At 42.6% G+C, this 19,910-nt stretch overlaps 1 protein-coding gene across 1 annotated transcript; it reads right to left on the reverse strand.

Moving 5' to 3' along the window:
* Positions 1-9,395: 9,395 nt before the first annotated feature.
* Positions 9,396-19,910, reverse strand: LOC114559692 (guanine nucleotide-binding protein G(i) subunit alpha-1). Its single transcript, XM_028584501.1, has 10 exons — positions 19,763-19,910; positions 19,395-19,525; positions 15,746-15,788; positions 14,812-14,953; positions 13,110-13,267; positions 12,797-12,925; positions 12,088-12,217; positions 11,850-12,003; positions 10,562-10,754; positions 9,396-10,462 (listed from the first exon to the last, which is right to left on the reverse strand). Exons 2-9 carry the CDS (start codon positions 19,510-19,512, stop codon positions 10,564-10,566), a joined length of 1,065 nt encoding a protein of 354 aa, XP_028440302.1. The 5' UTR covers positions 19,513-19,525; positions 19,763-19,910; the 3' UTR covers positions 9,396-10,462; positions 10,562-10,563.

The raw sequence follows: 19,910 nt of genomic DNA on the forward strand, positions 1-19,910 counted from the left end.
ACCCTTTATTTATGGCTCATTATAGGGCACATTACTTTCTGCATTGGTACTAAACATTGGTATTAAATATAAATCATAAGATTAATATAATAGTGAAGGTCAGGGGCCTCGACGGACCAGACCCGGGCGGCAGACGCTGGCTCTGGGGACGTGGAACGTCACCTCTCTGTGGGGGAAGGAGCCGGAACTGGTGCGGGAGGTGGAGCGCTACCGGTTAGATCTGGTGGGGCTTACCTCTACGCACAGTCTTGGTTCTGGAACCATACTCCTGGATAGGGGTTGGACTCTTTTCTTCTCCGGAGTTGCCCAGGGTGTGAGGCGCCGGGCGGGTGTGGGGATACTCACAAGCCCCGGCTGGCGCCGCTGTGTTGGAGTTTACCCGGTGGACGAGAGGGGTCGCCTCCCTCCCGCCTGCGGGTTGTGGGGGGAAAACTCTGACTGTTGTTTGTGCATATGCACCAAACAGGAGTTCGGAGTATTCGGCCTTCTTGGAGACCTTGACTGGAGTCCTGCATGGGGCTCCAGTGGGGGACTCCATTGTTCTGCTGGGGGACTTCAACGCACACGTGGGCAATGATGGAGACACCTGGAGGCGTGATTGGGAGGAACGGCCTCCCTGATCTAAACCAGAGTGGTTGTTTGTTGTTGGACTTCTGTGCTAGTCATGGATTGTCTATAACGAACACCATGTTCGAACATAGGGATGCTCATAAGTGTACCTGGTACCAGAGCACCCTAGGCCAAGGTCAATGATCGATTTCATAATCGTTTCATCTGATCTGAGGCCGTATGTTTTGGACACTCGGGTGAAGAGAGGGGCAGAGCTGTCAACCGATCACCATCTGGTGGTGAGTTGGGTCAGAGGGTGGGGGAAGACTCTGGACAGACCTGGTAAGCCCAAACGTGTAGTGCGGGTAAATTGGGAACGTCTGGAGGAGGCCCCTGTCCAACAGACTTTCAACTCACACCTCCGGCGGAGCTTTTCGTGCATCCCTGTGGAGGCTGGGGGCATTGAACCCGAGTGGATAATGTTCAAAGTTTCCATTGCTGAAGCTGCGGCGAGGAGCTGTGGTCTTAGGGTCTTAGGTGCCTCGAGGGGCGGTAACCCACGAACACCGTAGTGGACACCGGTGGTCAGGGAAGCCGTCCGACTGAAGAAGGAGTCTTTCCGGGATATGTTATCCCGGAGGACTCCGGAGGCAGTTGCAGGGTACCGAAGGGCCCGAAGGGCTGCAGCCTCTGCCGTGAAAGAGGCAAAGCAGCGGGTGTGGGAGAAGTTTGGAGAAGACATGGAGAAGGACTTTCGGTTGGCACCAAAGTGCTTCTGGAAAACTGTTCGCCACCTCAGGAGGGGGAAGCGGGGAACCATCCAAGCTATGTACAGTAAGGATGGGACACTGTTGACCTCCACTGAGGAGGTAATAGGGCGGTGGAAGGAGCACTTTGAGGAACTCCTGAATCCGACTAATACGCCCTCTATGTTAGAGGCAGAGCTGGAGGATAATGGGGGATTGTCGTCGATTTCCCAGGCGGAAGTCACTGATGTAGTCAAACAACTACACAGTGGCAAAGCCCGGGGATTGATGAGATCCGTCCAGAAATGCTCAAGGCTCTGGGTGTGGAGGGGCTGTCCTGGTTGACACGCCTTTTCAACATTGCGTGGAAGTCTGGGACGGTGCCAAAGGAGTGGCAGACTGGGGTGGTGGTCCCCCTTTTTAAAAGGGGACCAGAGGGTGTGTGCCAATTATAGGGGTATCACACTTCTCAGCCTCCCTGGTAAAGTCTACTCCAAGGTGCTGGAAAGGAGGGTTCGGCCGATAGTCGAACCTCGGGTTGAGGAGGAACAATGCGGATTCCGTCCTGGTCGTGGAACAACGGACCAGCTCTTCACTCTCGCAAGGATCCTGGAGGGAGCCTGGGAGTATGCCCAACCGGTCTACATGTGTTTTGTGGATTTGGAGAAGGCGTATGACCGGGTCCCCCGGGAGATACTGTGGGAGGTGCTGCGGGGAGTATGGGGTGAGGGGGTCTCTTCTCAGGGCCATCCAATCTCTGTACAACCAAAGCGAGAGCTGTGTCCGGGTTCTCGGTAGTAAGTCGGACTCGTTTCAGGTGAGGGTTGGCCTCCGCCAGGGCTGCGCTTTGTCACCAATCCTGTTTGTAGTATTTATGGACAGGATATCGAGGCGTGGTCGGGGTGGGGAGGGGTTGCAGTTTGGTGGGCTGGGGATCTCATCGCTGCTCTTTGCAGATGATGTGGTCCTGATGGCATCATCGGCCTGCGACCTTCAGCACTCACTGGATCGGTTCGCAACCGAGTGTGAAGCGGTTGGGATGAGGATCAGCACCTCTAAATCTGAGGCCATGGTTCTCAGCAGGAAACCGATGGAATGCCTTCTCCAGGTAGGGAATGAGTCCTTACCCCAAGTGAAGGATTTCAAGTACCTTGGGGTTGTGTTCGCGAGTGAGGGACAATGGAGCGGGAGATTGGTCGGAGAATCGGGCGCAGCGGGTGCGGTATTGCATTCAATCTATCGCACCGTTGTGACGAAAAAGAGAGCTTAGCGAGAAGGCAAAGCTCTCGATCTACCGGTCAGTTTTCGTTCCTACCCTCACCTATGGTCATGAAGGCTGGGTCATGACCGAAAGAACGAGATCCAGGGTACAAGCGGCCGAAATGGGTTTCCTCAGGAGGGTGGCTGGCGTCTCCCTTAGAGATAGGGTGAGAAGCTCAGTCATCCGTGAGGAGCTCGGAGTAGAGCCGCTGCTCCTGCGTCGAAAGGAGCCAGTTGAGGTGGTTCGGGCATCTGGTAAGGATGCCCCTGGGCCCCCCCTAGGGAGGTGTTCCAGGCACGTCCAGCTGGGAGGAGGCCTCGGGGAAGACCCAGGACTAGGTGGAGGGATTATATCTCCAACCTGGCCTGGGAACGCCTCGATCCCCAGTCGGAGCTGGTTAATGTTGCTCGGGAAAGGGAAGTTTGGGGTCCCCTGCTGGAGCTGCTCCCCCCGCGACCCGACACCGGATAAGCGGACGAAGAAGATGGATGGATGGAAGATTAATATTTAGGGATACTGGGCTACATAAAGAGTGGAGGAAATGGGGGGTCAATAGGGGGCCAAAGCACAGTTTTGCCCTGGGGCCCTGTAGTGGGTTTAATCTGGCCCTGTATCTGCTTCCCTGGGTCCTTTTACTACACAGTACATGCAACACCAACAGCACTGTCAGTCCTGTTTCCAGATTTCCAGAACTCCTCTGTGGTCACAGATCACTGGTCTGTTGTTATGATGTAAGACGGGAGTACCTCAATTCATCATCTCATTTCAATGTTTTATAGGTTTATTGAGCAGTTAGTGAGTGAAGAAATAGTGCACTGACTCACTTTTTAACAATTGAAATGTGGAGAAAAAAATGGAACATCCAGCATCTGCACTTTCTGGTTATTGACTCTGTTTAGGTCTGTCACATTACATAATTGCTATGATGACATAAATCCAAGTCCATCGGAAAATGACAAATCCTTTTGTTGCCATTACTTTTTCATGGCTGCACAACTTTCCGCAGCGGGTGAAGTAAAGTTTCATTCAATATTTAACACATAAATCAAGAGCTGCTGAAATCTACTTAGGATGACAGTCCCTTTTACTGCCACTCTCCGCAGTGCCTGTGTGTGTGTGTGTGTGTGTGTGTGTGTGTGTGTGTGTGTGTGAGAGAGAGAGAGAGTTTTTTTTGTGATCAATTATTTATTTTCTTACAATCATTCATACATTGAGGAGGAAGCATCTTCAGAAAGAAAAACAACAAGAAACCTTAGGCTGATTACATTGCCATTGAAAACACAACAAAAGCACAACAAAAGTGTTGTTCATTCGGTCATCCGGTACCCTCAACAACATTAAAGCCGATTTTGTCCAATTTATTTTGCAGCCTGAAATACTGCTGAAGTTCTCAAAGATTTTAAGAAGATGTGGAAGGGATTTAGAAGGATTTTTTGTAAAAATTAAAAAGAGAGAGAGAAAGAGTTTTAAAGTACATGCATGTACTTTTGCAATGTGAGTATCCTCCCTACAAAACAACATTACTGTACACAACCCCCTGTGCATTTGCAACCAGTAAATAATCGATGAAGAGCAGTGGATTCACTTTGACTGTCATTTTAGTGTCTTGGCATTTGGGTCATACTGTATACGCCCTGGTCACAGCAGATGCGTTTGACACTAATTCAAAGCAAATGATGATGCAGACTAGATGGTTATTAAAGACTAACCATCACAGCGGAGAAAGAGTACTGGTATAATAATCCAGAAAACTGGCTGGATTAACAGATTATACACCCAGAAGGGAAATTAATCCATGTTTTGCTTTGTTTGTGCCTCTGCTGGAGGATGTCAAAATTGCAGCTTCAAGAGGCCTGTAGCCTGGACTAAAATGTAGTTCAGAGTTGAGGGATTATGTACTATCACCAGCTCATTTAAATTACTGGTGTACTAAATCTGACTACTAAACTGAAATCAGACGATGCTTTCTTCAAATGAAATAAAAATCTGATACCTTGTAGCTTTATTTTGTAACATAAACAGTATTTTTGAGTGTACAGGACGATACAATTACTGTCTTGTGCTCATCTATCTATATATGGATCAGAGTATTTCACTATTTTGGACCTTACTTTGTGAATAGAAGTATGACAGAAGAACAAACAGAAAAGCCATCAGCTGTCAAAGCTTTGAGCAGGAGCGTCTAAATTTGGAGTCACTTCAAGCAACTCGACGCCACTCTGAGACTTTCTCTTGACAGAATACAGTACAGCGGTTATAGCTCTCAGTGTCTGTGGGGCCACACACATGTGGCCTCAGCGTTACGAGGAGGTGTGCTTACATGAGCTCCTTACAGCATTGTAATGAAGTCCTTTGGTCTGGGTGTCACTGTGATGTCTGATGGCTTGGGGGAGAGAAAAAGCTTTGAAAACAGAGCATGCTTTATCTGTTAATTTTCTCTGAAAGATGCAAAAACTCCATCAAATCTTTCACTTTCTGCCAGAATATTAATGATCCACATAAAACAGTTTTATTAGGTGTGATTGTTCATGCCAAAAGCATCTGTAGAGGCTTCCTCTGACTGTCTGTGAATATATTTGTGACTGGGTGGGGGAGGATGAAGAATAAAGAAAATTATATTACTTTATATGATCATTATAGACAGAAAGTAATGCGCATTCTAAAGCAGACTGCCAACAACAGAAGGCAAAAATACAATAACACGAGGCAGTCTGCGCACTCAGAGGGGGAATTTCAATAGAGCTTATATGGATTTAGCTCGCTGTCTCCCTCAGTGACTCTTTGTGCATTTGCTGTTAGGAAAGAAATGCACACTAAGTTGTTTTTATTGCTCGGCAAAGACAGAGGGGGGAGCGGGTCACCTTCACACAGACACTCATACACTTTCGACACGGTGACCCGACTCCTTCTGTCTATATCATCTTTTATTTTATCCATAGATGTGCCAGAGCTTAAAAAGAGAAAACAGACTGCAGACAAACATATCAACTATCATCTATGAGACAGTGGCAATGTTTGGAAGACATTTTAAACTTTAAAAATGTAATTTAAAATTTAATAGATAACACAGTGACAGCACTGAGAAACCCAGGGGTGTGCTGGACTGGAGCAGCAGTTAAAAATCAGTTTTAAACATGTGCCCGCCCGCCCACACACACAAATGCCACACATAGAGAAAAAGTTAATTAGATTGAATGGCTTTAGGGAATTGGCAACTAAATCACGTTGGCTTTCTCTCCAAGCTCACAATGAGATATAATTATGTAGTGAAACTTGTGATGGCAAAGTACACCTGTAAAAAGTCGAGACTGACTCCGAAACGCACAGACTTCCTCACCAGAGCCTGACTGAAAAATAAGCTAATATTATCTTATCACATAAATATATCTATATCAGCGTTAATGTGTCGGCCGATAAGTAACAAGAAATTAAAGTACAGAAATGCAGAAGTTTATTTTTCGACTGTTGGCTGAAATGTGCTTGGTAGATATTTTGGTCACAAGTCTTTACAGCTCATTATGCTGCTTGAAGTAACCAAATTAATCAATAAATGCAGGTTTAAAGGAATAGTTTGACTTTTTGGAAAATATGTTTATTCGCTTTCTTGCCGAGCGTTAGATACGATTCAAAGATTGATTTCACTCTCATGCGTGTACGCAAATATAAAGTTCCCGCCAACAGACGATTAGCTTAGCTTAGCACAAACAATGGAAACAGAGGAAACAAGCCAGCCTAACCTTTGTCTATTGATAACTATATCCACCGAACAACACTTCTAAAGCTGGCCAATTAACCTGTTCATCTTGTTTGTTTAATCCAAACAAAACCCAAACTGAAAAAAATATGTTCATCAAGCTGTTACCCCCTGTTTGCAGTCTTTGTGCTAAGCTAAGCTAACCAGCTGCAGGCAGTAGCTCCACATTGGTCCACAGTCCGACATGCCGCCACTCCAACATGCTTCTATTCAGACATGCTGCTATTACGACATGCTGCTATTCCCTAACCCTAACCCATAACCCTAACCCTAATGGAAACAAAAATTGTCGGAGTGGTGGGACGTTTGAAAACAATGGAAGTGACCCCACTCCGACAATTAGACGTCAACGTCGGAGTGGGGTATGTCGGAATGGATGGCGGAACCCCCCCCCACATTTACTGTACAGACATGGTGGTATCAATCTTCTAATCTAACTCGCAGCAAGAGAACACCCCCAAACATCAACATCGGCCTCAAAAATCCAATAGCAGTCGTAGTATTCACTCGGGCTATTCTCCTCGCCTACATGGGGACACATTATTACTGTACAAAAATGTAACTCAACACATAACTTAGAAATTCTATCTTTTCTAGCCTTCTTAGATGTTAACCCTTTTAAGTGGCAAATATGGAGTCTAATAATCTTCTGATTCTGATCCCCCCGGTCAGCTGCAATAATGTGCAGTTTGATAACAATCATTAGCATCATCATCCTCTTCTCTTTCCTCAACTACACCTTCGTTTTGAAGAAGCTTCATATCCACACTATTTGATCTCCCCGGGAGGGCTTTAGGGATTAGCTAAATGACTCTGCAGTTAGCTTTAAATCACACAATGCCTACCCAAAATAGTGTCCTCTCAGCTAATGCCTAATCATTGTGCTTGAGCAGTGATGGCTTAGCTAAATCTGCAAGACAGGAGTCAGCCTTGGCACTGCTGTGACCCATTTGTAGTAGGCTATGTTAGTTGCCATCATCTTGGTGTGTTTATGAAATATGAAAAAAAAATGAGTTCTGTTAATCCTATCACTATCTGTAATTCCTTTAACGGTTGTTCGCGTCATGGATACTGGAATGGATTCTGGACCACAACAGTTTGGAAGAAAATCACTCTCTCATTCTAATTCAGGATTAATTAGTCCTTATCTTGGGGAGTTTCCAATGGAGATTTTATAAAAAAGACTATGTCAGGAACAATCCGCGCTAATTATATTAAAACTGGTGATTAGATTTTCCTCAGTTGTCTCCTTTATGACCATCAAGCAGCCATCAGACATGGTCATTACATGCACACAATTGCATACACAACGTGACCCCTAGAGGGAACTATTTACTGTTGAACCGTACTGGCAGATGGCGTTATAACCTGCACTGTCCACTGTCAGGTTTCAGTTCGTTTGAGGATAAATATTAGTCCCTCTCCACTAAAAAATGTTTAACCTTTACTGTATGCAGAATGATTTTATGTGCAGAGTTTTAGACTAGAAGGCTGTTTTCATATTCATCTGCTGAAGGAGTAATGTTTGTCATTGCTCACCTTAAATCTAAATTTGTAGCCTACAAAGGAGATGATTTTGTGACATTACAACTAGTTTGGGAACCACTCATGGTCCAAAATGCAACAAAAACATGATTTGAAACTTGCAGGGCACTTACACTTCTCAGTGACGCAAGAGACATCTTGTGACCAGCAGTCAAACCTCTGAAATAAAACATATTTTCATATTCATAGATTCTGAATTTAGCAGAGACAAGGAGTATCTTTTTCTTCAAAGAATTTTTAAGTAGTTTATTGAACTTATTTGCCTAAAGACGATATAAATCAGAGCAGGGTATTTTTGTATGTCTTTGGGGGACCTTTAAAGGTCCTATGTTATGCTAATTTGCAGGTTCATACTTGTAATCAAAAAAGACAAGGAAATCTTTCAGCACTTTACCAAAAACAAAGACAGAGGCCTTAAAGGTCCCATGACATGGTGCTCTTTGGATGCTTTTATATAGACCTTAGTGGTCCCCTAATACTGTATCTGAAGTCTCTTTCCCATAATTCAGCCTTGGTGCAGAATTACAGCCACTAGAGCCAGTCCCACAATGTGCTTCACTTAGTACGTGCCATGTCTGTGTCTGTAAGGGTGGGGGGGGCAAGGTGGATGTTGGGTGTGTAGCCTTGACCAACTGCCACTTTGCTCGTTTGAAGGCCATGATGTCTCTCTTTCTAATGGGCAGGCCAAATTCTCTGGGCCGGCAAAGCAGAGAAAGGGGAGGTAACCTTGCTCCTTATGACCTCATAAGGAGCAAGATTCCAGATCGGCCCATCTGAGCTTTCATTTTCTCAAAGGCAGAGCAGGATACCCAGGGCTCGGTTTACACCTCTCGCCATTTCTAGCCACTGGGGGACCATAGGCAGGCTGGTAGAACGTATATTGTTAAAAAACCTCATAAAGTGACATTTTCATGCCATGGGACCTTTAAGTAAAGCTGCTTTCTGTACCCATACTGTGAAATTGACCATATCTGAATCAGAGTAGAGCACCATCAATTTATCAACACACCAAAAATAGTATATTAACTTCTTAAAATGTCTGCTCTATGATAATCACTTATCATTATGAAGGTATATGAGACAGTCAATTACTGAAGTTTTCACAAGTGATTGAGGAGGAAGTTGTTGTAGGACTGCAACTATTGATTAACCTCACAACTATTTTCTCTTTTAGTCGTTTTTGTCTATCAAAAACATATGTGAAAAATGTCTAATAGCCCAGAGCCGAATGCGACGTCCAACCAACAGTTTATAACCCAAAAATACCAAATTAACAAAACCCCCACTAATTCTCACATTGGAGGCTGGAGCCAGTATGTCTGACATTGATGTATATTCAATATTCATTGGGTTTGAAAATAGTTAGCATTTAATTAAATAGCTCATTGACACAAAATGTATCAACTTATCGTTTCAGCCCTACTTCTGTGTTATTTTTGTGTGTAGTCTGTAATAAACATTAATGTTGCTCCACCAGTCAAATAATTTCCCCTGAGAAAAAACAAATACTCACACACAAAAAAAAGACAGGAGAAATAAGTGTTTGTTGCATAAGTTGCCATGGTTTTACCATAGCAGCTCTTTTATTAGCAAAATCATGGAGATTAGTCCACTAATGTGCCCATCCAATGAAAACAGAGGGTTGGGGGTCTAGGGGGGATATGTAACTTGAAACCATCACACATCATGATCAATAACAGTGCAGCCAGCCACGTCTCTGTCTCTCTATGCACTGAACACAGATCTAAATATGTTCCTACTGTCTGCTACAAGGCCGCCATTGGCATCCTCTTTTCAAAGCTTCTTTGCTTTATGATTCAATCAGGAATGTTACAGTTTGTAGCAGCGCACTAACAATGTGCACTTGTTTATTACAGAGACTAGCTTCTTTTTGGTCGCTTAGAAAAATAAAACTTTGAAAGAGGATGACAAGTAGAGGAATAAAGTCCCTTTGTTTTATATTGTGCACACATTCACACACACAAACACACTCACACTGCCTTTTGGCCTCAATCAAAACAAAGCTCCCACTCGCTGCACACATCTGAAAAAGTTTACACACAGCTCTGACAATTTGTCAGAGTCAGAGTGAAATGGTCTATAGAGTGACTTGGTCTTGCTTGGTTTGTCCAAGAAGGCAAAAAAAGAAAAGAAAAAGAATGAAATCATTTGAAAAAATAGATACTATGGACTCAGGGGCGGCTTGGGAAGCATTCAATGGTAACATCACATACATCTATATCTAACTGAACAAAAAGAAAACACTGCAACTAACGCATGCAAGGCACAAGGACCTACAAACAAAAGACAAAAAGTGTTCATTCATGGACAAAAACAATGTCAAGGCCCCCCTTTTTATATAAAATTTTAAACAACGATAATAAAAGGTAAAACAAGCACATTTTAAAAACTGTGAAAAATCCCTAGCCATAGACCGTTGTACAAATATTTTTTACAAATATTTTTCTACACACCGTCTTTAAAACTTTTAGAGATGAACATAAGTTAATAAGAGGTTAAAAGTGACATTCTCAGCAGGGTCCATGAAGTTCCCTCCAGTCAAAGTCCCTTGAATAAAGTCCCTCGTTAAGCCGGCCACCAGGCTGCCTGAACAGACAGAAGAACACAAGGACACTGGGATTAGAGGAGAAAAATGTGACAGATCACACTATGGGCCCAGCTCGTCCTTGAAGCAGCAGGAGTTACCTTCAGAAAAGGCCACAGTCCTTCAGGTTGTTCTTGATGATGACGTCGGTGACTGCATCAAACACAAACTGCACGTTCTTGGTGTCGGTGGCACAGGTGAAGTGGGTGTAGATCTCCTTGGTGTCCTTTCTCTTGTTCAGGTCCTCAAACTGGCACTGAATGTATGCTGCTGCCTCCTCGTAGGTGTTGGAGCCTGAAGTGGGGGCGCAAAAACGTCACAATTAGGAGAGGAAAAGCGTCAGTGTCACAACAGAGAGTTATCGAATTAAAATGAAGACCTTTTCAGTGTAAAATTTACAAATAAAATAATAACTGTCAAATCACTGAAACAGTCCACTAGGTATGGACTGATATGGGAAGTGTATGTCTGATATACAGGGCTTTCCACAAGGATATGGAGTAGCCAGCCAGTGGGAAAAAGAATTATTGTAAAGTAGAATTAGACTTCTTGTGCGATTTTAGCCCAGAGTCTGTAAATAGCTATTAATATTTAAAACCACCCCTATTACTAACTGATCAGAACTTTTGTAATGAAAAATAATTTGACCTGTTTATTTTTTATTTTAATGGGGTTCCATGTCTTATCTAGCCTATGTATTGGTTTTAAAATAAAACTATGCAAAAATGAACTCTAAACATGTAAACGTGCAATATTCACTGGTGAACCTGACAAGGACACACTGCTCTAAACATAAAGCAGCCCACACAGTTCAAGAGCAGAACAGTGAGGAGAATAAAGAAACATCTTTGTCTCATCTGTAGAGACTGCCACACCTCTGAGTGGCAACAAAGGGCCGACAGACAGATTGTTGGGGAAAAGAAATGGATGACTGAATGTAAGAGTATTTTCTGGACCTCGGTTCAGTCTAAAAAGCAAACATCATTCAAACACAGTTTTAAAACCCCTATGCATGTGTTTACATAGCATTATTAAAAATATTATGATGACAATAAAATATTTTAAACTACATGTTGCCTTCAACTTGTTGTCAGGCTCCCTGAGTCCAACCCAATAGGGCCTTTAAGACCTGTAAAGCAGAATTTATGATTTAAATTACCTCGTTTCAGTCCTAAAAACTTTCAAGAGTTTGTAATACATCTTTTTTAGGATTTAAGGACCTGCAGACAGCCTTACTAATAAGCTAAATGCTGTCACTTAAAAACTCAAATATACTTGGCTGGCCTTAATGGTTTATGTGCGACACTAACATACAAAGTACAGTATTTGCATGTACAACACACCTGCTCTGCATATGAGTGTTTCTGTACGTGCGTCTCTCTCTCTCACCTGCATATTCTGGGTAGCAGATAGTGAGCGGGCTCTTTTTGATCTTTTCCTCAAACAGGTCTTTCTTGTTGAGGAAGAGGATGATGGAGGTGTCTGTGAACCACTTGTTGTTGCAGATGGAGTCAAACAGCTTCATGCTCTCATGCATTCGATTCTGGATGAGAGGCGAGACAAACAACGGTAACCGAAAAAGGGACAACAAATGATTTAGGGTGCGTCAAGGTCAGAAGGGTCTTACCATCTCCTCATCCTCAGCCAGCACCAGGTCATAGTCACTCAGAGCCACACAGAAGATGATGGCGGTGACTCCCTCAAAACAATGGATCCACTTCTTCCTCTCTGATCTTTGTCCGCCCACATCAAACATTCTGCAGAAAGATCAGATACACGCTGTTAAAGAATACACCACGCAAACAAATGTTAACTCATCAAGATGCCTCTCAACTTTGACCCTTCACCCTGTCAGTCATTTATAATAATTCCATATTTCCGTGTATCCATGGTGTATTATTACCACTTCTACGGTTGCTTTACTGAGGTGTAGGCCACTTTATTACAAAAATACACCAACTCTATGATCTTCTCCGGTGTCAGTAATTGACTCATTTTTAGTAAGGTGAAAAAAACTACGAGATAGAGCTTACTTACTGATTTATTTTTTTTTTTTTTACTTACTGACATTTTTCTGATGTTATTTTTCACGACTGTAGTGACTTAGCTGTGCAGGAAAAAGTCATCAATCCTGATCCTGCCCACTCTGATTTGTCCAATGTTTCTCCAACCCACGGCAAAAGCCGTCAATGAGCACAACACCAAACCTTTTTGAAATCGCTGAACAAATCTGAGATGTGTGCAGCGATTCAGAGATCAAGAACCAGAAGAGAGCACCACTAGTCATCATGTAAATACAGTTAGGTGACTGGACAAACCGTGGTGGTTGCACTCACTTGAAGTGCAGGTCCTTGAAAGTGAAGTGTGTTTCCACAATACCAGTAGTTTTGACTCTGGTCCGCAGCACATCCTGTTGGGTGGGCACATAAGCACTGTGGGATATCCTGTCCAAGTCGTTTAGGTAGCTTTGGGAGGAGAAAAGAAAGACAGAAAGATAAAAAATAAATAAAAATAATAATAATAATAATAATAATAATAATAATAATAATAATAAGACAGATGTTTGCAGTTTAGGAATTGAGAATGGAAGTTATTCATCAAAGTGCAGTCACTAGTTCCTGTGTATGTGTACAAGTGCAGCCAACTCACTAAGCAGCAGAGTCGTTGAGCTGGTACTCTCGAGAGCGGCTGAAGCAGGCTTGAACGCCTCCGTCCTTCCACAGCCGCTGGATGACCCCGGCTAGTTCCACTGTCATGAAGCCCTCTTCTGCTGAACCGGCCAGGACGAACAGCTGCCGTGCATCATCCTGAAGGGACAAAGTCCATCCAATTAAAGTCATAATCCATTATTTCTTTATAGAAATGTAACACCGCTTTGCTAGGAAAGTGTTTACGGTGCATTTAATGTCAAAAGAAACAGATTTAGTAGCATTAGCATGTAGTTTTGTACATTTCTTCTATCAATTACATTAGATTTGGTTTAATGATATTTTAATCCTAACTGACTGAATTTGGATGAAATAAGAGTCTTTTTTCTTTTCTTTTTTTTTATAAAATCACAGTAAGAGTTCTACTGACAAACATGCCTGTTTGGAAGAGATAACAAATGACAAACAATATTTTTAGCCATGACAGTGCAAAAAAATTGGTTTCAAAAGCTACACAGCATCTTACGCAGGCCAAAAAAAAGTAATCTCTGTAAAAGCATAAAATCAAAAAAGAAAAGCTTTGGGTGTAAAATTGGTCACGATGACAGAGCCAGGCCAGTCACGCTGAAGCAATGACTAACCCTCTTGTTATACCAGGGAAAAAAAGAAATGGGTACAAAATCAAACAGGAGTCTGTTAAAGTGATGGTTCGGAGTAATTTCACCCTCGGTTCCTTTGCACCATGACATCGAGCCAAACACCCCCCCCCCCCGAAGCTTTTTTCCCTTGGTCTAACATTGGTCGAGTTAGCGCTATCAGGCTTAGTGCAGGCGCTAATGGAACCAAAGGTGTATCTGGTAAATTACCCCACTAATAATGCCCGGAATGGTACCAAACTTCTACAGTAGTACAAATAGGTTATGCACTCATAAAATGAAGCATTGGAAAGCTTGTAAGTACACCAGGAGTTTATTTAAATAACACTTGCCTGATGACTTCTACGCTCTGCTGCATCAACGTCACTTCCATGATTTGGGAAAAAACAGTAAAAGTCCTTTGCAAAACTCACAAGGGTAAGGGAAAAGCTAGAGAATTCAACACTCCATAGAAACGTGTTGATAACTGGATGATATTTGAAATACTTTGTAAGTGTTGACCTGAAACACTTTGCCCCATGGTGAAATTACTCCGAACCATCCCTTTAAGCAAAAAAACTAAAATTTAAATACCCAACAAACTGCTGTATTTATTTACAACATGTGGTAATAATATACCTTTTACACAAAATACCAAACCAATGAGCACAAAGTCTTAAAAAAATCAAGGAAAGCAGAAATGTTGCCGATTATTACTGTAAAACTCATTCTTGTTGACAGACAGGCCTTCTGTCTATCATTAAGTACTTCAATATGTCCTGATCAGCAGCACAGCAGGGTGACCTATCAACTGAAGGACCTAAGGACAGTTCTCATGTCAGTAAGCCTCTGCTTTAATAGTGTTATGAATGGGATACAGAACCCCCTACCAGCTCCATCTGACCTGCTGCAGAAGGGGACGTGAGAAGAAAATTGCCCAGTAGGGAAGGGTGACATATGACTAACAAGTTGTTGCCCTCATAGCACTGAGCTATATATTTGCACAGAAATACAAGCCATAATGTCCCAAATACAGTGTAAATGTCAGCTTTGTTTTCCTTCACTTACCGCTCTGGCTGGATCAGCAAAGTCGATCTTGAGGCGTCCCATAGCTCTGATGATGGCAATGATGGACTGGATGGTGTTGCTGTAGACCACGGCCTTGTACTGCTTACACTCTTCCTCTGAGTAGCCCGCTTCATGGATGATCCTGGCACACAAAGAGAGGACATTAGCACATTTTCATGGATTTGTTCATAAAATAGATTAGGATTATGATCGACTGGCAGAATTCGCTGAGAATGGCATATTATGGATTGTGTTTTAAGACAAATTATACAGTTACTATGTTTAGGTTTTGGAAATTGAGTTTACAGTCTTAAAAAAAAAAAAAAAAAAGGGAGGTGATATGTTCACACCATTTACTATCGAACCGGGACGTTTTGGGAGCGAATGGTGGGGATTGCTGTGAACAAAGTACAAATGGCGATACACAGCAAGAGCAAACTACGTTTAACCACGTATCCAGCTAACTTAAATAGCTCACGTTACTGTATTGTGTGAACAGTCAACTTTATTTATTGTATGTGGCGTTTTCTTTTGCGGCATGCAAATGTTCCTTCCCGAGACTATTTTGCAGAGCCACCGCGCCGCATCCAGAGCTCAGTTGAAGACGATTGTAATTTGGTTTAAAGAAATGCAAACGATCCAGAACTTCTTCTTTTTTCCCTATTCTAGAATGTATCTGTGGTGTAGCCAGACCTTACTCCACAGCGCTGTGGAGATAGGTCTGGCAATGCGTGAGTAGCTGATTACTAACAATCACAGCTGGGTCAGGTGATCTGGCGCAGATAGCAGATATAGCAAAGTGTGTCGTTTGCTCTCTTTGCGGTCTGAGGTCAGCCAAAGGGACTGAAACACTGGTGTGTGCTGCTGTAAATTATTCTGAACAAACAATACTTGAGGTTTTGTTAAATGTTAGATATTGAGCCTCCACACTTACTTCATCTGTTTAACAATTGTGCTTTTTCCAGACTCTCCAGCACCTGAAACAGAGAACAGAAAATTAAATTATAGTTGATACGGTTACTGATAATTTTAATTACTTTACATATAAATCACAGACAAGTAGGTACAGTATTTAAAATACCCCCCAAAAGTCATCACAAGTTCACTGCTGACAAGTGTGATATAAACACACTGCATGCATACACAGCTTTTTTTTGCCTGTTGAATTAAGGGTTTGCTCTGACATGAAGCCTCATTTATCTGTGTGGTTTCAGAATACCTGAAGGGATCATTACTCACGCCAAGGAGGTCATGTTTTCTGTCAGCAGGATTACGGAAAACCTACTGACCCGATTTTCATTAACTTGGTGGAAGGCTAAAGCATGGGCCAAGAAAGGAACCCATTGAATTTTGGAGCGGATCCGAATCACGGCGCATACACAAACTATTTTCCCCCTTTTGATAACATTGCATCATGTGGTGTCGGCATAATCAGAAAAATGTGAACCTGACTGGTAAAAATTCAAACTGCATTAATTACATTATGAGATAGGGCATGTGCCTTGGCGGAGGTCTGTGCTCTCCGAGTACCCTTTTGGTTAAAGTTTGTGTCCGTTGTCAAGGCCTCTCCTGACACGCGTTTATGCAAATTGTGACTTATAAACTAAATACAGCAATTCACATTTTGAGTATCTGTGCAGTCCTAAAGGTCAAACCACAACAATCAGCTGCTAAATTAATGGGATATAATGGCAGCCTATATCACTCACCCAAAACAAAAAAGACAAATCACTGTCAAATACATGTTTGTTAACTTTAACATGAAACACATCAGAGGCTACACATTCAAGTTGAAGAAGTGTCTAAGGCCCAGTTTAGCCAGGTAACAGTGTAATTGGATTAATCAACTGGATCCTCAGTCAATGAGATTATACACAGCTTAAACATCCCTGGGTTAGAAGCTCATGCGGCATCAGACTGGCGGGCTGAACTCCGTGCTGTCAGATGCATCTTCTCATATGACCCATATGATTTACATGAGACCAATATACAACACTATGCGAGTATAATGTCATCACATCCTTAGAAAGGTCTGAGTTAAGAAATACAAGAAACGTACAATGGTGCAAATGTGTGATCCATTTGAATGAGCCAAAGAGGTGTAACACAGTTCCCCAGCTCCCTCTGAGATACAGCCGTGTTTTCAGCTGAGTACACAACATTTTAATTACCTTACCTCTGCAGGGACTCTCAGCTCCCTGGTGAGGAAAACTGTTCACCAGTTTATCGTCCCATATGATAGGCAGCCACACACCACAGACACAGAGCTACTGCAAACATCATAACACACTTAAATTTAATATCCAAAACACACCCTCACACCTCACTGAGCTGCTGAAATTGAAGGGCTTAATGGATGGAAATTCTGGCAAAAAGTGGAAGAAGTAAAATGGTTCAAGTTTGTCACAGTGATAGGATGAAAGGGCTACACTGGACCAGGGAACACACATTCCCCTCAGGGCATATGGGATGCAAATATCTCCCCAGCAAACAAACACTTCATGAAAATGACACTACACACTAGAGATGGGGGAAAATAACGCCACAGGAAATATATCGTTGTCCTTCTTCGTGCAGTACGAGAATTGATAGGCTTTCGCCAAATATCGATATTTCAATTAATAAAATAAGGTGCCCTAAATTGATTTCCCTGCACCCAGAGTAGTTACTTCATGGCTTCTCAAGGTGGTGCTCAACACATCAATGAAAGAAACTTGAACATAAGTTAACTAGCCAAAGAGGTTTTCAATGGGATGGCGGACAACAGTTTGAAGAAAATAACAGATGCAATAAGCATTTAAGGTAAAGCTGCAAATCTCTGTCTTGCTCAGAAACACTCATATAAAAGACTTCCAACAAATGTGAAATACATCCGTATTTAAATACATATGGCAATTGCCCAATCAGACAAAAAAAATAATCCACAAACCAATCCCAGACATCTAATGCAGGTGTTTGTGGAAATCGTGACCGGGGGAAAAAACACAACCATAAAAATTCAAATAAGTTCCATCTCAAATTACGCACAAACATACAAGAACCGACTGCTGCAGTTGCATCATTGTAAATTGTCTGTGATTGTGGTGAAATCACACGTCTGAAAACAGACCTGTGAAGACAGACACAAACCTGTTTGAGCAGAGATCAACTAAAAATAGCCAAAATACCGTTGCATTTTCAAAACAGCTTGTAGACGGCATGGTTCAGGCAGACATCCACTTAGCATGCACTAGCTGCCTCTGTTGTGTGTGTATATAGTCGCCAGAGATGCTTTTTGCTGTCAGCCAGGCCGCATAGGTTGCTATGCAACATCTTGCCTGTCTTATCCAGACTGAGACAGACAGCAGTGGTCATCAGCTACCAGTAACAGGAAGAACTGAGAGAAGGTGTGGCTATTTTCCTTGAGACAATGAAATACAACTGTGAGATTTAATACTGAAAGAGGGATGTGATCATCTGTAAGTCATCGCTCTATGACTTGAATGTTGTCTTTTAACTATGTTAAATGGTGCCAGTTCAGTGATACGATTTACTCAACATATTTGCCTGTTCCAGGTGATTGACCACCATATTCAAATGACCACACTAATGTTTTTTTCAGCTAACCTCATTTTGGTTCAGAGTATGAAATCTCCATACACAAGAAATCATTACATTAATAATAAAAGGAAATGATTAATAGAACTCTTCAGAAATTGTGAATATGAAACATTTATTTTATCAAGCCTCCCTGGAGTTAACAGAAGCCATCCAGACTATTTGATTTCTAAACCTACACCACTAGCTACGTTAATTGATAGTCACACTAACACCAACTTGTAAGTCGCATGGGCGGACATTTATTTATGAATACATAAGCTAGCTAGCTAGCTAGCTAACGTTAGTGTCTTCCAGTTTGGCAGACTAACGTAACGGTTAACAGTCAACCGGCCTAACGTTTCGTTCGTGTTTATGTGATAAATGGCTGCGGAACAGGAAGACGGCCAGCTACTGTAATTTAAATTGTAACAATGAAGTCAATATGTAACACTAACCACGACAGATTTATGTACGTGCAGTTGAAGAAATAACATCTCAGACATCGTTTTAGTCGTCAATGAGCTAACGTAACTAATCTAAGATAGCGTTGGTGCGCTAACCTAGCTAAGTAGCTAATTGCTAAATTAGCTAGTTTACTGACTTAATGCTGGATAGGAGCGGCTACTGCGGGAACACAACTAGCTAATCACACAGCGACATGTGTAATAGTTTATTGACTAAGCTGATTTAATTTGCTGCTGAACATTAAAGGAACTCCAGCAACTCCAACATTGTAGCTAACTTAACGTTAAATGCATTGTATAAAGCCCTGACATGTATTAAACTCTACCGCTAGTTTGTTTCATCAAAGTTGAGTTAAGCCCGTCAAGTTATTTAACGTTAACGCAGCTAGTAAAACTTAATGGGAGCTAATGTAAAAACATGTTTAACATGCAGCGTTAACATTTGGCTTTGGGTTTGCAGCAAACGGTGGGCAGTAGGAAAGTCCCTCTCCAGCAAATAGACCGAGACCCCGTCCCAACGTCCATCCATCTTTCTCTCACCGAGCAGCAGCAGCTTGACCTCCCGGGCTGCCTTTTCTCCGTCGTCCCGCAGATTCCTGTCGATCATCTTGCTCCGCTCCTGCGCCGCCTTGTCGTCCGTGCTCAGAGTACATCCCATCTTCTAATCTGACCTCCAAATAAATAAATAAAAACGCAGACTATAACACAACTTTAACTAGGAGTGTAACAACATGCAAAGGCTACCGAGCTAGCATCCAGTGAGGAGGAGGAGAAGGAGGAGGAGGGGGCAGTGTGTCTCTCTAAGACTTGAGATAAAACACGCCCTTGCCTCGCACTCCAGCTCCCGATTTCACGGAGAAGACTCAAATATAAGTTAACCACAAGGCGCGGCTTTCACGATAGCTTACTCTCTCGCTTGCGTTTCAACTAGCGGAAGGGACTGAGCACAACCAGTATCATTCACAGAAAGAAGGGAGTAGACAGCAACATCAGCTTCGGAGTCTGAAAGTGTTCGCTTCCTGTTCTCTTGGCACATACCTGTGAACTGCGCATGCG

The sequence above is a fragment of the Perca flavescens genome, chromosome 8 (genome assembly GCF_004354835.1).
Source record: "Perca flavescens isolate YP-PL-M2 chromosome 8, PFLA_1.0, whole genome shotgun sequence".
Lineage (NCBI taxonomy): Eukaryota > Metazoa > Chordata > Actinopteri > Perciformes > Percidae > Perca > Perca flavescens.